Source organism: Ochotona princeps, chromosome 14, assembly GCF_030435755.1.
Source record: "Ochotona princeps isolate mOchPri1 chromosome 14, mOchPri1.hap1, whole genome shotgun sequence".
NCBI classification, from domain to species: Eukaryota; Metazoa; Chordata; class Mammalia; order Lagomorpha; family Ochotonidae; genus Ochotona; species Ochotona princeps.
Window position 1 is genome coordinate 42,115,357 of NC_080845.1, and position 20,348 is coordinate 42,135,704.

Below are 20,348 nucleotides of genomic sequence, written 5' to 3' on the forward strand. Positions count from 1 at the left end.
TCTCTGTCTTTCTCTATTTGTGAGCCTGGCTTTTGAATAAATTAATAAAATATTATTAAAAATTATTACAAAACATTTTGGTATCTGGATGGATCAAGTATTTTATTATCTTTAAGCATGCTAATTTTTATTTTAAAGATATTTCCAAAGAATACACTTTCATGAACACAAAACAAAGGAAGGATACCGTTAGTCACAAACAAAGAAAAGGCCATGGGGATCTAAGATGGCACCTACCTCATGTACAAGAGCAAGAGACGTCTGCTTGAAACTTCTCCCTCTGCTGGCCATTAGTCTATTCAATGGTTTTCCCTCTTTACTTTGATACATTGAAATATCATAGCAAAATAACATAGCACCTTTTAAAAACAAAAATGAATTTATACAAACAGTTCTCATGACAAAAATCTATCAATTATATTCTCAGTAATCCATAATCGCTTGACAGACTTAACAATTGTTTACAACTCCTAGCTTTAGTTATCATGAATTATTGATTTCAGAGATTTTAAAAAAAACAGATCGATTCAGAAGAAATGTTTTACAAATAGTAATATTTATGAACTCTCAATAATAACATGTGCCCCTTAAGCTTATATCTAGGTGTGGACAACTTTTCCCTCATTCCTGCAACCATATGAATTTACACTAACTCTTTTTCTGACCCTTCCCATTGTATTTAACTAAATTTTGAACTTTCATCCCCAGAAGGCTCTGTCAGGACAACAAAAATCAAAGGCAGAAGTCAAATCCTGGAGCAAGAGTGGGAAACAACCAGCCCTTGGGTCATATAAGGCCCCCAAACCATTTGATCTTCTCCTGCCAAGCAACCTCAGATGGAACTCTGAATTCAGGAAATCTACAGCAGCCTAATTTTCAAGCTTATTAGTTTTGTATGTCTTGAAAATGATGTCATACACATCCAAATGGAACTGGTAAAACAAAGGTTACTTAGCCATATCACCTGGAAGATGAGTTAATGGCAGTCTGGGAAACTATCTGGTTAATTTTGAGACAATAACTTAAAAATACAGAGATAACATAAAATACAGTGATATTACACTTCTGAACATCTCTTATAGAAAAACTAACATCCAAGTCAAGAAAAAATGTACTAGCAACTCCCCAGAACTTCCTTACTTCCTTCCTGTTACACCAGCCTACACCAAAGGTAGCATTATTTCTAGCATTCATTTTGTCTACTTTATTATCATATATGCTTTACCTAATATATGCATTTATTAAAAGTATATGTAGTATTAAAACACATAATCTTAGTAAATATAAATATATAAATTTAGCAAGTTTTCCATATAGTTTAAAAAGATATCAAAAGTACAATATTCTATATGAAAGTGAAGTTGTTTATCCATGATGCTGTTCATATCTTATAAACTTACTCAAATTTTTTGTCTGCTTACTTTGCTATGTATTGAAAAGATAGTTTAAACCTTCCAACAATGTGTTTATTATTTCCTCTTCTATTTCAAGCTTTTAGAAACCATTTAGCAATGTGATATACTCCTAACAAAAATATTTCTTTACTCCATGAAATTTCCCTGTTATTACTGACTTTGTCATTATATGTTGGGCAGTATATGAAAAAAGGACAGACATTCTAAATGAAGCACCTGTTGTTCATCAGAGAAAAATGTTCTTGTGTCCTCTGTGAAGTGGACTGAGTCAAGGACTGATTTTTCTCATCCGAATCAGAAACTGGTCTGGGTTAAACTTGAATATAGTCGTGGTAAATCTCAGTCTATTTCTGGCTCACTGCTATTTCTAGGGTCCAGCACCGCGCCATATAAAATTTTCAATTGGCAATCTTCTGGGTCTTTGACTTCTCAGGCCAGAATGACTAAGGGACAATCAAGTTTCACTTAGAGGTTGTCTTTTTTTTTTTTAAGATTTATTTATTTTTATTACAAAGTCAGATATACAGAAAGGAGGAGAGACAGAGAGGAAGATCTTCCATCCGATGATTCACTCCCCAAGTGACCACAATGGCTGGTGCTGAACCGATCCAGAGCCAGGAACCTGGAACCTCCTCCGAGTCTCCCACACAGGTACAGGGTCCCAAGGCATTGGGCCATCCCTGACTGCTTTCCCAGGCCACAAGCAGGGAACTGGATAGGAAGTGGAGTTGCCGGGGTTAGAACCAGCGCCCATGAGGGATCCCGGGGCTTTCAAGGCGAGGACTTCAGTTGCTGTGCCACCACGCTGGGCTCTCACTTAGAAGTTTTCAACACAGCTTCTTAACATCTCATCTGATAAACCTTCAAAATATGAAATGTCTGCAGAGATGTAAATTCAATGTTTTCTCATGTCAGTACCACATGAATGCTAAGATCAATGTTGGTTTCTCTACCTCCTGCACTGGCCTCTTGCTAAGGTTAAGTATGAAGGCTTATCTTCCAGCAGCAGCCAGCTTTAGTAAGAACGCTCAAGAGACAATGGCTGCAGATCTTCAGTATAAATTCACCCTCTCACTAGGGTTCTCATCCCTTTGTTTCCAATCTCATTCTCCTAGACAGTCTGTTTCTGTTACGCACCATAAGACAGAAAGAAAGTCTGCCTTTCAGACACTGTAATTAACCTGGATCTTTAGCTTTTGGCATAAGCCCCAAATTCAGAAAATGTCCTATGAGGAAAATCTCTAATTTGTTATGCTGGTTCCATTCCACCACTAAAAGCTCCACTGGCAAGCACCCACACTGTGGTGCAGTACACAAAGCTGTCACTTGTGATGCTGGCACCCCAAAGCACCCACACTGTGGTGCAGTACACAAAGCTGTCACTTGTGATGCTGGCACCCCATATGGGCACCAGAAAAACACACAGAATATGATCCAGGTGCTTTGGCCCCTGCCAGCCACATAGGATACACAGATAGAGCTCTGTGCTCTTGGGGTTAGGCTGACCCAGCCCTGGCTGTTGGGGCCCTTTGGGGAGTGAGCCAGCAGGCAGGAAACATCTTACTCTTTTTCTGTCTCCCCTTCTCTCTGTTGAATTCTTTCACATGAAGAAATAAATCTTCTAGATTTAAATAAACAAAAGTTCCACTAGCTTCTGTTTCTTCCTTCAGGCCATTCCTTCGCCTGGTCCAAGCTCCAATTCTTGTCAACAATTAAAATCGATGAATCATTTTTGTAGCGTGTCCAGACAAGCCTAGATGACAGCAGTAATAATGCTCTCCTATGACTTTCGAAGTCCTGCTTGAAAATGGAAGCTAACTTATTAAATAAAAAATCTGTACCTTGATATTCTTACCTGCAAGGCCAGGTTTCAATCCTGGTTGTTTGTTTGTGTCATACATTTTCAATATAAAATTGGGGATTCCTGCTACAGTCTTCCCTTGGTCTGAGCGGACACCTCCTTTCAATGCAGAATGATAAATACCACGAGGCATATTCACCATTTCTTGTTTTACAACTGATGTAAAAAATTCCTCCAAAGCTGAAAGAGATGAAAGAACTCTAAGTACGGTATGTCACATGAGAAATTTTATATAAAGATGTAAAAGCAACTAACACAAACACACTTCACATGTTAAAAGGACTCCCATCCCTTTGTTCATCTTCCCAAAATTAGCACATGGCACATAGTTGCTCAAACTTAAAAATGTGAGAGTTAGAGAGCAGCATTATAGTATAATGAGTAAAGCTGCCACTTATGGCGCCAGTATTCCATATGGGTGCTGGTTCGTGTCCCAGCTGCTCCTTTTCCTATCCAGTTCCCAGCTAATGACCTGAAAAAGGTAGTGGAAGATGGCCCGGCCTGAGTGTTTATGCCCCTGTCACACATACTGAAGAGGATTAAGCCTTTGGTGCACAGCTTCAACATGGTCCAGCTAGAGAGTAAATCAATATATGGAAGATCTCTCGCTCTTTCTGTCTCTTCCTCACTCTCTGTAACTCTTACTTGTTATTGGTCCCTTTTCTTAACAGGACCACCCTTACAAAGTTTTCTCTACCTAAAATCAGAACTTTGTCATACCCTTCACAAATATATCTTACTGTTGTTGTTGTTGTTGTTGTTATTGTTCACAGAATAAAATCACTATTTGTAGCCATGATCAGGAAAGGATCATGACCATTGATTCTCTGGCCTTCTATCAACCATCTCCATTGTTGTGTGAAAACCATACTTCCATGTGGTTGCTTTCCATTACTCAAAAACAGAGAATTGATACCTAAATCAGCACAACTGCACTTGGCTCATCCTTGTACTTTGGAACACGCTTCCCCAGTTTTAACTTGACTGCATATCTCTTTTGCTTTATGTGGTTTCAGAGAATCTTCTATGACTATGCATCAATCTCTAACAAGGCTATCATAATTATTTAAGTAGGAAGTACTATTCATATTCCTTACCTTGTATCTCTTCTATTTAAACCAACAGTGGGGAATGTCTAGCCCATGGGCCATGTAAGATCCATAAAATCATTATATCTGGCTCCGCTATAGCAACCACAGGCTAATCCATTACAGGCTGATTTTTAGGTGTGTGTGTGGCTCACAAATTATCTTATAAATATTCAAATGGCCCTTGGAAGAAAAAAGGCTCCCCCAACACTGATAAGTCCCAGATCTCTAAAGTTTGGCATTTTATTTACTATAAATCAACACAGAAATGTGGGAACAGAGGACAAAAGGATGCCCAAATGAAACACATGCTAAGAGCATAGATTTATATCTATGTGTCATTTTCCTAAGTGCCACCCAGAAGATGCCCAATATATAAACAAAACCAAAATACATTAAATCTAAAAAGAACTGTATGAAGCAGAAAACAAAAAGAATACCACTGAATGAGCATCTTTTGAGAACAAAAGCAAGCATCCACCTTACTGCCATGGAATTTCATTCTCAACAGGAACATCTGAAGTCTCCTTTAAATAGCCATGATTAAATCAAAAGCACTAAATATTCCCTAGAGCATTTCTTACACGCATATTCTGTCCCTGCCATATAAAACCCTCTTTGATGTAACCAAATTTCTCGATTCAAGGTCCAGGCAACAAAAGCGAATCTGAATAAATGGAGTTATATCAAACTCAGAAGCATCTGCACAGCAAAGGAAAATAAAGAATAAAGAGACATTCAGAAATCAAGAAGAAATATTTGCAAGCTACCAATCTGACAAAGGATTAATACCTAGAATACATCAGCAATTAAAAAAACTTAACAATATTGAAACAACTAATCCAGTTAAGAAATAAGCAATAAACAATTCTCAAAACAAAACAACAAATGGTTAGCAAATAGATGAATAAGTGCTCAACACTTTCTCATGCAATTCATAATCACAACAAGATATCATCTCATCCCTGTCAGAACAGTTGGTGCCTGAAATATAAAGAGTAACAAGCAGTGGTGAAGATGTAGAGAAACATGAAAACTTATATACAGGCGGTGGAAATGTAAGTTAATGACACCACTGCAGGGAACAGCAGAGATTTCTTTAAAAATCTGAAATAGACTTGCAATACAATCCAGCAATTTTACCACTGGTATACACCCAAATGACATGAACACGCTATATCCAAAAGAAACTTGCATCATCATGCTTACCACAGCACTGATCACAACAGCCAAAGAATGGAATCAACCAAAGTTGATATGAATGAATAAATAGAGTGTGGTATAAACATACAAACACATACACACAGAAATAGTATTCAGGTATAAAAAGAAGAAAATTCTACTATTTGTCTCAAAATGGTTGCAACCGGAGAACATGATGTTGAGTAAAATAAGACACAGACAAATAATGTGTTCTCCCCTATACATCTGATTTAAAATTAGAAAGAAACCAAAAAACAAAACAATAAAAGGAGAAATGATTTTGTGTATCAGTAGTGCTGCAAATAAAGCTTTGTAAAACTTTGTTTATCTTTGTCAAACCAAAGGTTAAGAATGGTATACGATTATAGCTTTAATAATCTGGGATAATTTTAAATTTAAAGTATAAGGGTAAAATGGCCACTTTTCCACTTAATTATAGTTGCAATATTCTCGCTGGTCTTGGGTATTTCTACTTTTTTACCTGAATAACTCTTTTTAGAAAATTTATTTATTTATTTGAAAACAGAATTCTGGAGAGAGAAAGAGGTAAGAGAGAGACACAGATATAAGAGCATGACGTTCCACCCGCTGACTAACTCCACAAATACTACAACAGTAAAGGCTGGGCCATGCTGAAGTCAGGAGCCATCTCTCACCATACAAAAAGCTCATATGTAAATGATAAAGGATCTAAACCTACACCTGGAAACCATCAAACAATTAGAAGAAAATGTAGGAAATACTCTACAAGGTATAGATACAGGCAAAGACTTCATAGAAAAACCATCAAAAGCATAGGCAGTCAAGACCCAAATAAGCAAATGGGACTACATCAAGCTAAGAAGCTTCTGCACAGCAAAGGGAACAATCAAGAAAGTGAAAAAATCAACCAACAGAATAGGTGGAAACAGAATAGGAGAAAAATTTTTGCACACTACACAACAGATATGGGGATAATATCCAGAATATACAAAGAACTCCAGAAATACAATAACAACAAAGCAAACAAACCAGTTAACAAACAGGCAAAGAAAATCAGCAGATACTTTTCAAAGGAAGAAATCCAAATGGCTAACATGAAAAGATGGTCAAAATCCCTAGCAAAAGGAAAATTCAAATAAAAACCACAATGATGTTCCACTTAACTCTAATAAGAATGGCCTACACAAAGAAAACTATCAACAACACCTGCTGGCAAGGATGTGGGGGTGGTGCAGAAAGGAACCCAGCCCTGCTTCACTACTGGTGCAGTCACTGTGGAAGTCAGTATGGAGAATACCCAGCCAACTTAAAATTCACCTGTCGTATAACACAGCAATCCCATTCCTGGGAATATATTCAATATATGGGAATATATTCAAAAGATCTGGTACATGAGAAAGCAACCTGCACCCCAGAATTCACTGCAGCACAATCCACAATAGGAAAAATGTGGAAACTGCCTTAGATGCCCTTTAGAGGAGGACTGGATAAAGAAACTGTGGCACACCCCCTCTATGGAACACTACTCAGCAGCTATTACAAAAAATGAAATGTTACCTTTTGCAACCGAGAACCCAACTAGAGACCATAAGTAATATGAGCCAAGCACAAAAGGATAAACATCATATATTCATTCTAAGATAAGACAACCTCCACCAAAAATACAAAACAAAAAATAAAGGTAAATAAACACACATGTGTAACCTCACAAACAAAGGATATAAAGGAGACCACAGTACCAGGAATCAAAGAAAATTGACAAAATGCCCCTCCACCATGGAATAAGAGAAGATGAATCTTTTAAATATATCTAGACAACAAAATATCACACTTCCTACCAGTGGCTATACCAACAGTGTCATAACCCACATAAAGAGCTGAAAAAGTTGGAGTAATTTCTTTTTCATCTCTAATTTTAATTGTTTTTTCCCACATAACTTCTCTTTGCTAATGTAGCTAAGTTTGTTTTGCTTATTTTCTTTAAAAAAATGGCTCTTGTTGTAATTTGTAGTGTTTTAGTTTTAATTCCATTCACTTTTGGCTGTGAATTTTATTTCTTGCTTCCTATTCATTTTTTAATAAGTTCTTGAAATGTATAATTAGATCATGTACAGAAGATATTTTGACTGATTGTAAGCACCTGATGTTATAAATGTCCCTTTGAATACTGTTTTTGCTATATCTCATGGGTTTTGATATTTTCATTTGTCATTTCTTCAAAAGTTTTTTTTATCATTATTTTTTCCTCTTATTAATTTCTTCAGTGACATACACAGTAGCATCATTTTCTTCAAGGTCTTTTAATTTCTTTTTTATTTCATTAGCTACCAATAGTTCATTCTGTAGCATGTTATTTAACTTTGTGTTTTAATAAATTTTCTCTTTCATGCTGTTGTCGACTTTTTTATGGCTTTTTTTTAAAGGGATGTATGGTAACTGTGTAATATAGACTATTATATCTAGATGTGAAGACACAATGTATCCCAACTGAAACCAAAGATGGACTCTCACTGAAACTGTTAAACACATCTTGACAATAGGATGCTGGACTTTCTGCCATTGTTCTAAAATGTCAGGATACACTTAAATGGTGGAATGATGGACTTATTAATGCTCATGAAAGACTGTACACTGAAATAACAGAGAGGAAGTTGGTGCAAAGGAAGGGACTGGATGGGGACTAGAGGAAATCCTAGAGCCTACGGAATTGTATCACAAAATTAAAATTAAAATTTAAAATTAATAATAACTGTATGGTTATATGAGATTTTATTAATGGGAGTAGGTATACAGAAACAGTGTGAACTGTTGTAATTTCTAGTGGGTCTAAACTTAGTTTAAAATAATTTTTTTAAATCAACACCAATAACAACCTTTATTACATAAGGCAAATTCGTGGATTTATTTCACAAACTACTTCTGTGTTCATTTGAAAGGGATTAACGGAGGAAGGAAATGGGTCCTAGGAATCAAGTAATTTCAATGCAATTCACTTATCTGCCTATCATACAAAGAAACTAACATACAGCACCCATTCTGCACACTTTTTTTAAAGATTTATTTCTTTGTAGTGGAATGGACGATTTATAAAGAGAAGGATAAACAGAGAGAAAGATTTCCCAATTGCTGGTTCACTCCCCTACTGGCTGTATTGGCCAGAGCTGAGCTGATCAGAAGCCAGTAGCCAGTAGCCAGAAGCTCCTTCTGGGGTCATCCTCCAAAGTCATCATCTGCTTTCCCAGAGCACAAGCAGGGTGCTGGATGTAAAATGGAGTGGCCAGGACACAAAGTGGCACCCATATGGGATCCTGGCATGTGAAAGTCAAGGATTTAGCTACTGAGTCACTGCACCAGAACCCATCTTGTACATTTTGCATTATATGTTCCTGAGTCTAGCATCTTCCCTAGTTCTTTTTAAAGTTTTCTAGTAATTGAAGGAAAAGTTAGGCATGGAAATATGAAGTACTTTGTTCATGGTCACATAGTCTGCAATCATGGATAGCCAACAGATTACCATCACCCCACTCACTCCAATACAGTAATTTCTCCTTTTCTTTCTCCAGGAAAGGACCCGGAAATTCTCAGATACAAACAACATAGTAAAGCAGATTAAGGGCCACCATACAGCTTCTGGACTGAAGCACAAAACGAACAAACAAAACACAAAAAACTGTGCACCTGGACAATTCCTTCCCATTCTCAACCCCTCCCCAATTCTTTTTCTAGTAACATAGGAGGTGGAATAGGACATGTAGCTTTAAAGAAAAAAAAAAGTATTTTCTATGTCTAAAGGACTTTAAGATATTTCTTGAGAGCCAGAAGCAGACAGCGACCTCACACCCACTTATTCATTCCTCATATGTTTTTTTTTTAGATTTATTTTATTTTTATTACAAAGTCAGATATACAGAGAGGAGGAGAGATAGAGAAGAAGTGGAGCTGCCAGGATTAGAACTGGCGACCATATGGGATCCTGGAATGTTCAAGGCGAGGACCTTAGCCACTAGGCCATGCCACCAGGCCCAATTCCTCATATGCTTTCAACAGCCAACACTGGACCAGACCAGAGTAATGAGCCAGATATTTTCTCCAATTCTTCTGGAGAGAATTCCTGTGGCCTCCAGGGATTGCTAATGAGCAAGGGTTTGGAACTAAGCACATCAATGAGGCATCAAATCCAGTACCTCAATAATTGAAGGCGTTTTCTTCCCTTACTCTTAACTTCAGGTGGATCTTAGACTCCATGGAGCTGGAAGGTAGGGAGTGGGGAAGAACAGGAGAAAGGAACAATGGGAAAGTCTTGGAGGTTTCTTCTGAGGATCAGAAGAAAAGGAATTCTGTCACAGTTGTGTGTTCAATTTGCTTCAAAGAAAAGTAGCAAGGATTTTGCTACAGGAGCTTTCATTACAAAATAAACAGACATGCACCTAGTCGAATTGCTCAGGGAATCTACGTGATGGATCAAAGAGGGGAAAGGGGCAGAGAGGGAAGAAACAGGGAACTTCCAATATTATAGGCTAGTGTAATCATGACTGAGAAAATAAGTGACAAGTCTTGTTTCCACAGCACTTCATTTTTAGAAATTAAATTTTCACATTCATGAATATTCACAAAAGAATTAAAACAGAACAAAGGAGAACCTTGCCTATTACTAAAAAACAATTTGGTTACAAGGGATCAGGTTTGGAAAATTAATAATTTTTAATAATCAGAAAATAAAACTTAAAATGTAAGTAATTAAAGTCACCATACTCCATAAATAAACATCTCATGTGTGACCACTTACTGTTTCCTGGATACAGCATATAGGAAGAGGGATAGATCAGTATTTCTAAACAAGGCACCCATATGGAATGATTAGTTCATGTATGCACTGGAAGTCCCAAAAGCTTTACATTAAAACTGAATGACACAATAAACAAGATGATAGAATAGGGTGAGGATGGGTTAAAACAGCCAGAGAGGGAATAGCTGAGGTGAAGTAGAAAGGCCACAATCCTGGGAAACAGGAGAGGACAGAAAGAATACAGGGACACCTGGACACCCAAGTTCATAGGAAGCAGCAGAGATAGTTTAGTGCTGTGTAGTGTAAAGACGCAGCAAAGAGAACTTGACCAACAGTCAGGTGGGAAGAAGAGTTCATGGAAATTGAGGAGGTGAATCCAGTCATAGACCTGCGGGTCCTGTGGATTTTTTTTTTAAAGATCACAAACAGAAGCAGAGTGGCAGAGTCCAAAAGGACTGATAAGGAAACGGGGTGGATTTCATGGCCCAGACCCCCATCAGTGTCACATCAGGCACCACATTTACTTTGGTGGCAAAGGCTCTGGAAGGACAACAGTGAGCTACAGAAGCACTAAGCCAATGGAGAACTCAATTTCAGTTGAAAGCATTGTACTGTCCCACCAGAAAAGTAATACGAAATTGGCATCCCACAGGTTTCATACAAAATAGATCCAGTTACAGATCTAACTGCCAGCAAATTCTGCGAAGAAGACAATAGAAAAAAAAATCATGCAATGGGTGCTACTGGCAGCGCGGTGATCTAGGATAAAGTCACAGGCAGTGTCTGCTTAATGCTGGGTACTGCTGAATACAGCAGCCAGAGAAAGGCTGAGCTCATAACAGTGCAGCCAAAACACAGGACCACAGGGGGCAGAGAATGACAATCTGGGAGCTGTGGCTGCAGAGACTGAGGCAGAAGTATAGCACAGGATCCAGGGACTGAAACTCACTGGAGGGAATGTCGGGAGCGGTGGAAAGCAGAAAACCAAGCACTGAGCACGATAAGTCAAGTCGACCTGTATAACTGTGGATGACAATCTAAAAACTGGCACAAGGAGAATTCGTTAATCAGTGACCAAGGGCCAAAGAGGAGGCACAACAGCAATGAATGAGGTTACTGATGCCTCCCCAAACAAAAGTAAATGTCCATGTCAACCTCAAAGTCAACTGAGGAAGGCATTCAGGAAGTGCTGAGAAAAGAATTTAAGCAAATCACTCCAAAGCTCCTTAGAAACAACAAGAAGCAAATGCAGTTCAAAGACTACATTACATAGAAAACAGCAACAGTGAAACAAAATCAAACTGGATTGTTAGAAATGACGAATACAATATAGGCAAATGAAATGGTCACTGTCAAAGGAAAACCTCAATAGAATGAGAGGCAGAAGTATCACAGAATTGGAAGACACCTCCTCCAATGATGCTGAAAGAGTCATAAAGCTGGAAGAGGAAGGAGTCAAGGTAAGAACAGCATTAAAGCAATAACACCATCAACAGACCGAACATATGGTATAAGAATTTCAGAAGGTGCAGAAAGAGAAGAGTTAAAAGGTATATTCAATGAAATAATAAAAGAGAATTTCCCTAACATAGAGAAAGAAATGGAGAACCAAATACAGAAACGGCATAGAACTCCCAACAAGCTCAACTAGCAGTGATCCTTGCCAGGACACCATGATCAAGCTCTCTTCAGTTGAACATAAAGAAAAGTCAACTAACTTATTAGAGGAACCCCAGATTCATAGTTGACCTCTCAGAAAAAAATCTACAGGCCAGAAGCAAATGTAGCAACATAATTCAGTTCCTAAAACAAAAAAATAATTGTCAGCCCCAAATACCTTATGCAGCAAAGCTTTCCTTTTTATTTGAAAATGAAATAGAATACTTCCAAAGCAAACAAAAACTGAAAGACTTCCCCTCTACCAGAACTGTCCTTTAAGTGTTGCTTAAAAATGTGCTACAGAGAAAAAGAACACCGATCAATCCAAAGGAAATACAGAGAACATCTTAATAAAACCACAAAGAAAATTTTAATTAAGCAATGAGAAATCCAATGCTGGGCCAGGCTAAAATCCTTGCTTCGTATGCACTAGGATCCCATATGGATGCCAGTTCATGTCCCAGCTGCTCCATTTCCCATCCAGCTCCGGACAAGTGGCCTGGAAAAGCAGGGAGGATGGCCCAAAGTCTTGGACCCTGCATCCATGTGGGAGACTCAGAAGAAGCTCCTGGCTCCTAGCTTCAGGCCAGTTCAACTCTGGATGCTGTGGCCAGTAAGCAAGTGAACCAGTAGACAGAAGATCTTCCTTTCTGAAAATCTGCCCTTTAATAAAATAAAATCTTTAAAATGTAAAAAAGAAAAATTGGAAAAATTTATAAAACAAAAGAAAAGCAATGTTGAAATGACAGGAACAAATCACTATCTATGACCTGGTGTAGCCATTCTAAAATTAGATAATAAGACTTCAAAGTAAAAAACATTAAAAAAAATTTTTAAAAGATGAAGAAGTACACCATATAATAATCAAGGGATCTGTTCAATAAGAAATCACCATAATAAATGCATACACAGCAGATGTCAGGGCACCTAGCTATGTGAAAAAAATATTAATAAATTTAACGGGAGAAAAACACTTGAATACCATAATAGTGGGAGACCTTAAAATCCCACTAACCTTAATGGACAGATCAATGAGACAGAAACTCAGCAAGGAAACAACAGGGCTCACCCAGAAAACAGAACAAATGGATTTAATTGAGATCCACAGAACCTATCATCCTACAGATACAGATTATGCCTTTTTTTTTTTAATCAGTTCATGGAACGTTCTCCAGAATGGATCACATTATGGGACATAAAACAAGCCTCAGAAAATTCTTAAAAATTGAAATACCACACCTTTTCTCAGATGTTCATGGAGTGAAACTGGAGACCAACAAGTCAAAATACTCAAGAAGATATGCAAACACTTGAAGACTGAACAAGATGCGGCTAAATAAAAAATGAGTTATAGAAGAAATCAAAGAAGAAAAAAATTGAAATGAATGAAGGAATCAACATAATATATCAAAACTTGTGGGATACAGTGAACTCATGTTAAGGGAAAGTTTATTGCAATTATTGCTCACTTCAAGAAATCATAAGGGGCAAATGGGCTAACCCTACATCCAAAGGAGCCAAAAGAAAAAAATCAAAATAGGCATGAAATAAACCAAATAGAGACCAAGAGAACAATACATAGGATCAACAAATCAAAGAGCTAGTTCTTTGAGAAAATCAACAAAATAGATTCCCAAGTAATCAAAAAGTTGGAGGGAGAAGACAGTTCTGGAGAAGACAGGACAGTTCTGTGGATTAAAGTCCTCGCCTTGGACGCGCCCCGGGATCCCATATGGGCGCCGGTTCTAATCCCGGCAGCTCCACTTCCCGTCCAGCAACCTGCTTGTGGCCTGGGAAAGCAGTTGAGGATGGCCCAAAGTTTTGGGACCCTGCACCCGTGTGGGAGACCCAGAGGAGGTTCCAGGTTCTCGGCTTCGGATTGGCGCAGCACCAGCCATTGCGCTCACTTGGGGAGTGAATCATCGGACGGAAGATCTTCCTCTCTGTATATCTGACTTTGTAATAAAAATAAATAAATCTTTTAAAAAAATGTGCTACAGACAGAGAAAAAGAACACCCATCAAATCCAAAGGAAATATAAAAAACATCTTAATAAAACCACAAAGAAAATTTTAATTAAGCAATGAGAAATCCAATGCTGTTTTTCTTCATTCTTGGGTCAGCACGATCGACAGCATTTTAGAACTAGTGAAACCTCTTGAACAGAACCCTCAGAGCGTGCGCCACATCAGGGACCCTGGATGTTATCAGGAGGCCATTCCTCATCCCTGGGTACTGAGGTGGTTGGGAGGCTGGGCATGGCTTCTCCCCTTTTCCCCTCCCTTTCCCCAGGAGCAAGCAGAGACAGGAAACTTGGAAACAATGATCACACCCACTTTTCCCTAACCCTCAAGCCTTTCCACCCTGATCAAATATATAAACATCACCAAAAATTTTTAAAAAAAGGTGTTTTTAATTAAAAAAAATAAAAATAAATCAACACTAGATTCATACTGAATGGAGAAAGACTGGACGTTTTTCTACTAAGATTTGGAACTAGACAAAGATGTCTCTTTTCACCACTGCTATTTAGCAAAATATTGGAAATTCTCACTTAGAGCTATTAGGCAAGAAAAACAAACTCAAGGAATTCAAATTGGAACTGAGGAATTACAATTATTCCTGTTGCAAGTGACAGGTTTCTATACATAGGTGAACTGAAAGATTCAACCAGGAGACTATAGAACTCATAAGAGTTTGGCAGGGTAGCAGGGTAAAAAACTTAATGAGCATGAATCAATGGCCCTAGTATACACAAATAACTCCAAGTCTGAGAAAAACTCATAATTACAGTCCCTTTTGAAATAGTAGAGAAGGCTGCAGCACAATGGCTCAGTGGCCAAATTCTCGCCTTGAATAAACTGTAATCCCAGAAAAGTGCCAGCTCATGTTCTAACTGCTCCAATTCCCTTCCAGATCTATGCCTGTGCCTTGTGAAAGCAAGAGAGAATGGTTCAAGGCCTTGGGATCCTGCAACCCCGTCAGAGACCCAGAAGAATCTCCAAATCCCTGGTTTCTGCCTTTGGATCAGCTCAGCTCCAGCCACTGTGACTACCTGGGGAGTGAACCAGCAGATGGAAGATCTCTCTCTCTGGCTTCTTCTCTCTATAAACCTGCCTTTCCAATAAAAATAAACGTTTAAAAAGAAGAAAAAAAAAAGAAAAAAGAAACAGCAGAGAAGAATCTTAAACACCTGGGAATAAAGCTAACCAAAAATATGAAAAGGCACTACAATAAAAATTACAAAACATTAAAAAAAACAATAAAAGATGGAGAAATCTAATATACTCCTCGATCAGCAGGATCAATATCATCAAAATATCCATATTACTGAACGAAATATACAGATTCAGTGTGATCCCAATCAAAATTCCAACAACATTCTTCTCAGAAGTAGAAAAGATGATACTAAAAGTTCATCTGGAAACAAGAGATCACAAATAACCAAAGGTATTCTGAAAAATGAAAATCAAGCTTGAGGAATCACAGTTCCTGACCTCAAGACATACTACGGGATAGTGGTCATAAAAACAGTCTGGTACTGGCACAGAAACAGAGAAGACGATCAATGGAACAGAACAGAAACCCTAGAACGAAGCCCACATGTAAAACCAACTAACCTTTGACAGGAGAGCTGAAAATAACCCAAGAGCTTGGTCTCTTCAACAAATGCTGTGGGGAGAATTGGAGAGCAGCCTCCAAAGGTAAAATACAAGATCCCCACCTGTCACACACTTACAATGATGGAACTAGCCAGTAAACCTCTGAATAGTCTAACAATATTCTTCACTGAGATTTTGTAATGAAAAGGCATTAATTTAACTGGTGCCCTTCAAATCTGTGGAATACATTTTTAGCGTTTAAAGCAAATTTTCATTATCAGTGCAAATATGGTTGCTTAAACTAAGTTTCTAGCTCAATTTTACTTGAATTTAGCATTTTTCATGGTATGTTTAAAACAACGTAACTACCTGAAACAGTTCCAAAACAACAGACTGTTGAATTTAACATTCTGTTAAAAAGTACAGACCCAGTATTAGAGTGAATTATAGCACATACACACAATGAAAGAATATAAGACGACACGTAAAATCATTGAAAAATTCTCTGCCACCAAATAGGATCACCTGGTAAAACCGAAGGGGCAGTGAGCGACAACAGGTTGAGATAGCAAAAGCCAGGGACTGAAAGATCCACATCCTCCTCCTCTTCTTCATCTAGCTCATTAGGAACTGGGATTTCTGGTCTGATCTGAAATGACACATTTAAGATTTTAGAAAGGGTAACTTTAAAACCTTACGTAGAATCTTTTCTTTGTCCTTTGTGTCAAGATTTAAAAATGAGTTAAGACTCCATTCCTCTACAATTTAAAACACATTGCATTTATTTTAAAATATCTATTCATTTTTCCAGTTTAGTTAAATGATAAACTCTAGTCATCTTTTTATATACAGTTTTGAATCCCTGTAAAGAACTGCTGGTAATACGTGAAGAAAATCATCATATACCAACATAAGCAATGATTACTACAGAAAGCTGACAAAACTCTACACCAATCAACAATAAAATGCAAACACCAATATATTCAATTTAATGAACTTCCACAACTTATAATTAAATATATGCATAGGATGAGTATTTTCAAAATTCATGATTCAACCAAATTTCTGACAAAAATTCGAACTTTTCAATAATTATAGAAATTAGAAAATGAGAGAATACTTTCACTGATGTCTTTTTGAAACTTGTCAGTTTGTTGCTTTAAAATATAAAAATTAAAATCTTTAATTGATAGCTATACTTTATTTGATATAATCTGCATTTGGAAGATTTTGTGGTTGCTCTGTGATTAGTTAGGTTTGTTTGAAACACAAATAAAAAATATAAAAGGGTTACCACCATTGTACTTTCAGACTTAACTGTTAAGCAGTTAATTAAATTTTTAATACTTTCAATGACATAACATCATAATGCCCACATGGAGATAATTAAGCATTGGGGAAGGAAATAAAAATATATAAAAACAGTTGCTATAACCATAAAGTGCCACAACCCAGTCATTACCATTAGCCTGACTTCTGGAGTTATTTTTAGAAATAATTAACAATTCCTGCAGACTGCCTTCTTCATAGGTCCCCAAAGAACTGTTCAGTTTAAGAAGTGCACTCTCAGTATTCTTGCAGGGGATAAAAGAAAACAGAAAGAAAACGCTTCTCTTAAGTATAATCTCCACTCCAATAAAGCCCGTCAGCCATAACTAGAGTTCTCTTCACTAGCACAGAGAGAATAAAATCAACCTGATCAGGCAAGGCTTTCCAAGAGATTTAACTCAGATTGAATATTGAGCATCTAATTCTCAGGGAGCTGTACCAGTCCAACTCACAAAAGTAACAACTGGGTGTGTCTCAGATATGGCATTATAGCATTTGTTGATACCACACATCAGAGAAACCCTGGAATGTCTGGACAGCTTTTGGTTGTGACAAGCAGGGTTTTCCAGGCATTTCACTTGCATATAGGTTTAAATCTTCCAGGTCTAGTACAAAGTGTGGTAGCCTAGTGGTTAAAGTCCTCACATTGCAAGTGCCAGGGTCCTATACGGGTGCCAGTTTATAGCCCAGTGCCCCAGTTCCCATCCAGCTCCCTGCTTGTGGCCTGGGAAAGCATTTGAGGATGGCCAAAAGCCTTGGGACCCTGCACCCACGTGGGAGACCTGGAAGAGGCTCGTGGCTCCTGGCTTCAGATCAGCTCAGCTCTGGCTCATGTGGCCACTTAGGGAGTAAATCAGCAGACAGGTATCTTCCTCTCCATCTGTCTCTCCTCCTCTCTGTATATCTGACTTTCCAATAAAAATAAATAAATCTTTAAAAAACTCCTGAGAAAGGAGAAGTTCTGTATCTGTGTGCCTTGCTTCCTGAATTTTTACACATCATAATACCTTTGGAAAACAGTAAAAGGAAATTTTTATATAGAGCCCTATAATTTCACTTCCTGGTATCCAAACATTTTAAATAAATATCTGTGGTTATGTAAAAATTCAGAATGGGCAAATTTATAGACAGAAAGGAGATGGGTGACTCTAGGGCCTGGGGCAACAGGGAGTGCTAACAGTTTCTTTTAGATGAACAAATGTTCAAAAATTCAACTGTTCTCTTGATGAACTGTACAAAGCCAAAGAATATATCCATATAAATTATATAATTACATAATGAAACAGTTCAATCATATGACATGTGAATTATATGTCAATAAGGTAATTTTTAAAGGAAGAAAAGACAATGTATGCTTCTGACAAAGCTAGCCACAAAGAAATTCAAATTGGTTAAGTATACTATATAAAATAATCAAAATGTCTCCAGAATTATTTACTATAGAAGGGATATGAACATTTTTACATATGGCTTCTCATACCCAGTCATTCTGTTCAGTCACCCTAATTTATTTAAAATAAGTCACAGCATCCATGCCATCATTCTGAGAGTCATTAAAGAGCTGAGGATGTAGAAAATTGATCCACTGCTCAATCTCAAATTGTTTAATTTCACATTGTCTATATGTCAACTGTGTACCTATATTAAGTATATTTATCTAAGAATAGTATGTTTGTATATTAAATATTCATTAATTTTAACAAATAAATTAGAATTGCACTTTAAGCATAAATGTTATATTCTATATCCTTACAATGGAAAATCACCTCTTCATTTTATATTTCCTCAAAGGCAAGCTGATTCTCCTGAAAAAGTTAGCAGTTACTGTTAGACATTGGTTGCTATACATCTTCCTTCTCTGCTCACCTCCTAAAGAACTACTTGTTTCAGCTTCCTATGCTAACACAGTCTCATTCCTTCACTCATACACACACACACAAATGGATAAGCTCAATGTGAGTACCACTAAAACAACAAAGAAAGGTTAAATTTAAAATAGCTATAAACTATAAACAATTACTTTAGCTGGGGAAAATTTCATCTTATTTACAACATATGCACATACCAATAATATCCTTAGAATCAAAGTGAAATTTATTAAAAACAACAAAAGCATCAATAGCAGACTAAGATAAAATGACAAATTACTTTTTACATAGGCTTCAAATTGAATACTGGAAAGCTTAGCGTGCAATATACATAGCTGTGGGTTTTTAGCCTGATAACCTCTCATCCACTTTTCCGTATGTGTAACCTATGAAAATTCAAGGAATGGTACGTAAACAGGGGATTTTTATTTGGAATACATCAAGTATTTGCATACATTCAGCTAAAAACAGAAACGGCTTCTGATGAATGCAGTGACATTCACTTAAATCAAAGCCAAATGGGTTATACCATATTTATACCAATCTAGGATGCATAATGAGCTCTTCTATATTCTAAAATTAACTCTAGAAATCAACAAAACAATCTACCTTAAGATTGCTATAACAAAATGCCTGATTTTTAAATTGCTGAATATTTTTTAAAGAACTCAAGTCAGATTTCTTTATGTATGCTTCTGACCTATCAAATCCTTCTACCTAAAAGTTTATCCATTCTGTTTCTTTAACCAGAAAAAAAGTATCAGTACCTCTAGCTATTTTTTTCCTTTTTTTGTGGCAGAGGAATAGCAGAAATAGTTAAAACAAACAGAATAAATACAAGCTACAGGAGAACATTCATACTTGACTATTTTCTAATATTGAAATCAACAGGTCCTTAGAAAGTCCCCCTAATTTGGGGAAAAATTTTAGATTTTCATGCTTTAATTAACAATCATATTTTATAAACCAACAAGATATATTCATTCATTCATTCAATAGCCATGGCACACATAATAGAGCCTAGAACTTATTATTCTGTTTGCTAAACCTATGTAAATATTTAGTAACCATCACTTCTAATCACATGGAAATTCCTAATTTAAAAAAAAAATGTGGTTAAAAAAAAAGACATGTTAATGAATCTGATATTCAACTGCCTGATTCACTTGGTATCCCACTGAGATGTACTACCCAATGACATTTTCCATCTTACTTTAGTTTTGCCATTACATTCAATGATCAATCTTCCTTCTGAAGGCTGCCTTTCCTCTTACTCTTCTTTCTTCTACTATTCTGTTGGCTTTCAAGAAGTTATCGGTTTAAATTAATATCCATCAATCAACGGCAAATATTTCTTAAAGAAAAATAAAATGTATAACTTAATTATCTTCCGAATTATACACCACAAAAGCAGTCACTAGTTTTTTTTCATTCTTTGTGAAATGGACTCAAAGTTTATTTCACAAGTTACTACAAGTGGAAAAAGACAAACAGGATGTACACTACTGAAAAAAAAAGTCTCCGGATAATCTTAATCTTGTGAGTAAGCCAACTG

General features: G+C 36.9%; 1 protein-coding gene across 1 annotated transcript in view; it reads right to left on the reverse strand.

Annotated features, from left to right (window-relative positions):
* FOCAD (focadhesin) overlaps nt 1-20,348 on the reverse strand; it is a 266,859-nt gene that overhangs the window by 94,477 nt on the left and 152,034 nt on the right. Inside the window, exons 18-20 of the mRNA XM_058672241.1 lie at nt 16,122-16,245; nt 3,271-3,456; nt 238-359 (exon numbers count right to left, since the gene is read on the reverse strand). Coding sequence (XP_058528224.1) covers nt 238-359; nt 3,271-3,456; nt 16,122-16,245 — 432 coding nt within the window. The remainder of the gene's footprint in view (nt 1-237; nt 360-3,270; nt 3,457-16,121; nt 16,246-20,348) is intronic.